This window comes from Propithecus coquereli, unplaced genomic scaffold (genome assembly GCF_000956105.1).
Source record: "Propithecus coquereli isolate 6110/MARCELLA unplaced genomic scaffold, Pcoq_1.0 Scaffold232, whole genome shotgun sequence".
NCBI classification, from domain to species: Eukaryota; Metazoa; Chordata; class Mammalia; order Primates; family Indriidae; genus Propithecus; species Propithecus coquereli.
In genome coordinates, this window is record NW_012147864.1 from 1,698,013 (window position 1) to 1,699,984 (window position 1,972).

The window sequence follows — 1,972 nt, forward strand, 5'->3', positions numbered from 1 at the left end:
TATTTTAATTCACTGTGGTTTTTTTTAAAGGTTGGAACTAGATGGAAAGATGTTGTCTCCAAGTGTCTCCGATGCCACTTTCAGCCACTGCTTTTGTTTTATGCAAACCCAGATGGCACAGCAGTTTCTACTGAAGATGCACTTAGGCAGGTTGTCAACTGGTCACATTACAAGTCTGTTGGAGAAAATATGGGTAATTCTTTTCTTTTTTAATTTTTCAGTGTTTTCTATTTAACTAGGAATATTAATATACTGGATATAAAATGAGTGTTCAGTATAATTTCAAATTCAAGTTTCAGTAAAGTGGAGTTCAGGAAAATGTTAGTATTGGTTGTTAATCTTTAGAGAGGAACCTTTCCTCATCAGTGGCCTCAGAAGTACCTTCAGGAGTCACTTACTATTAGGGTCACACAAGCACAGAAGAGGCTGCTTGGCTGGTAGCTCTTTCTAGCAGTAAATTTTAAGTGATTTAGTGAACTGGAAAAGTCCAAAGCAGGCCATTTTTGGATGCATTACGGAGTATGTAGAAATCTTTGAGCAATGTCAGTCCTCTAAGTTTTAGGTAATTTTGTCTACAGCTAAAAATGTCTGAAACAATGATTCAAACATCTCCTCTACTGATGGGAAGGGAATGATACATTTTTATCTTTTTAAGGATGTGAAAAGCCCACAGTTTATAAGTCAGATAATTCAAAAGAAAATGGATTTGGTGATCAGGCAAAACAGAGAGAAAATCAGAAGTTTCAAACTGATAATGTTGCATCATTTAATCGGAGCCACATTCAGACAAGTGGAGGGAGAGGACCAGGTATGTGTTTATATTGTCATTTTTACATTGTCCCTGACCAGCTAAGTGTCCTCCTTTCTTCACCTACTGGAGGGTGCTTAACTAGCTTTCCTTGGCCAGAAGAGAAAATAACAAGTAGATAACAAAATCTGGTCTTTGATTTCTGTGTTTCTCTGAGAGCTGTAGTTTTCCTGACTAGTTTGATTTGGTGAGTTGTGTGAGGTTCTCCACGTGCTCAGAGCTGTGGAAGGCCTGAGGTAATCGGGACAATTACCAAAGGAAGCTATAATGTGGCTTTTCCTTCAAGGAGTTAATAATCAGCTTGGAGAAGAAAAACATGAGTTAATAATTTGGCGTATACACCAAAATTAAATTTGCTGTTAGTGAATGCAACAGTAGTTCGAAGTTACTATAGCTGTAGATTGTTCTTAATCTCATTTTTATTCAACTCTCTCTTGTTGTCATTCTGTGACTTTAATTTTCACAAACCAACTTCTGTGACTTGGGTCCAAAGTGAGACATCACAGTACTGTGTGTAGTTGTGGTTTAGAAATATATAAAACTCTTAATTGTGTGGATGTTCAGGATGATTTTATAAGCAACTTATTTAAATACATGTTAATGAAATAATGTCTATCCACAAAAGTGACCCATTCAATCAAGGGCAGTAAGATCCAGAATTAACAATTATCATCCACAAAGAGCTACTATAAAGGCTTTTAAAAATTCTTAATGAAACCGTAACTTTTTTCCTCTCATGGATTGTTGATACTCTTTAACACATTTTTGTTTTTCAAAAGACACCTACTGTTAAGCCCCAAAACAGTGTGTGTGTGTTTGAGAACACAAGCATTGGAACCAGACAACCTGGGTTCATGTTCCAGTTCAGTACTTACAATGGGGCAAGTTTCTAATTTCTCTCTGCCTCAGTTTCCATACCTGAAATGGAGACAGTAATTGTACCCACCGCAGAGGGTTAAACGAGTCAGACATGTGGAAAACAGTGACCACTCAGTCACCTTGAGCTCCTGTTATTTTAATGGCAGGTCTCTTTTTTTCCTTCGTACTTGCTTTAGGGGCCATACAAGAAATTTTAAAACACAAAATGCATCTCCAGTGTCAGGAAAAATCGTGTCACATTTTTTTTCGTTAAGCATAAAAATGAGCTCATTTTTTACTTTAATT

At 36.7% G+C, this 1,972-nt stretch overlaps 1 protein-coding gene across 1 annotated transcript in view; it reads left to right on the top strand.

Moving 5' to 3' along the window:
- Positions 1–1,972, top strand: part of USP53 (ubiquitin specific peptidase 53) — a 48,225-nt gene that overhangs the window by 25,124 nt on the left and 21,129 nt on the right. Inside the window, exons 9-10 of the mRNA XM_012645345.1 lie at positions 31–193; positions 656–808. Coding sequence (XP_012500799.1) covers positions 31–193; positions 656–808 — 316 coding nt within the window. The remainder of the gene's footprint in view (positions 1–30; positions 194–655; positions 809–1,972) is intronic.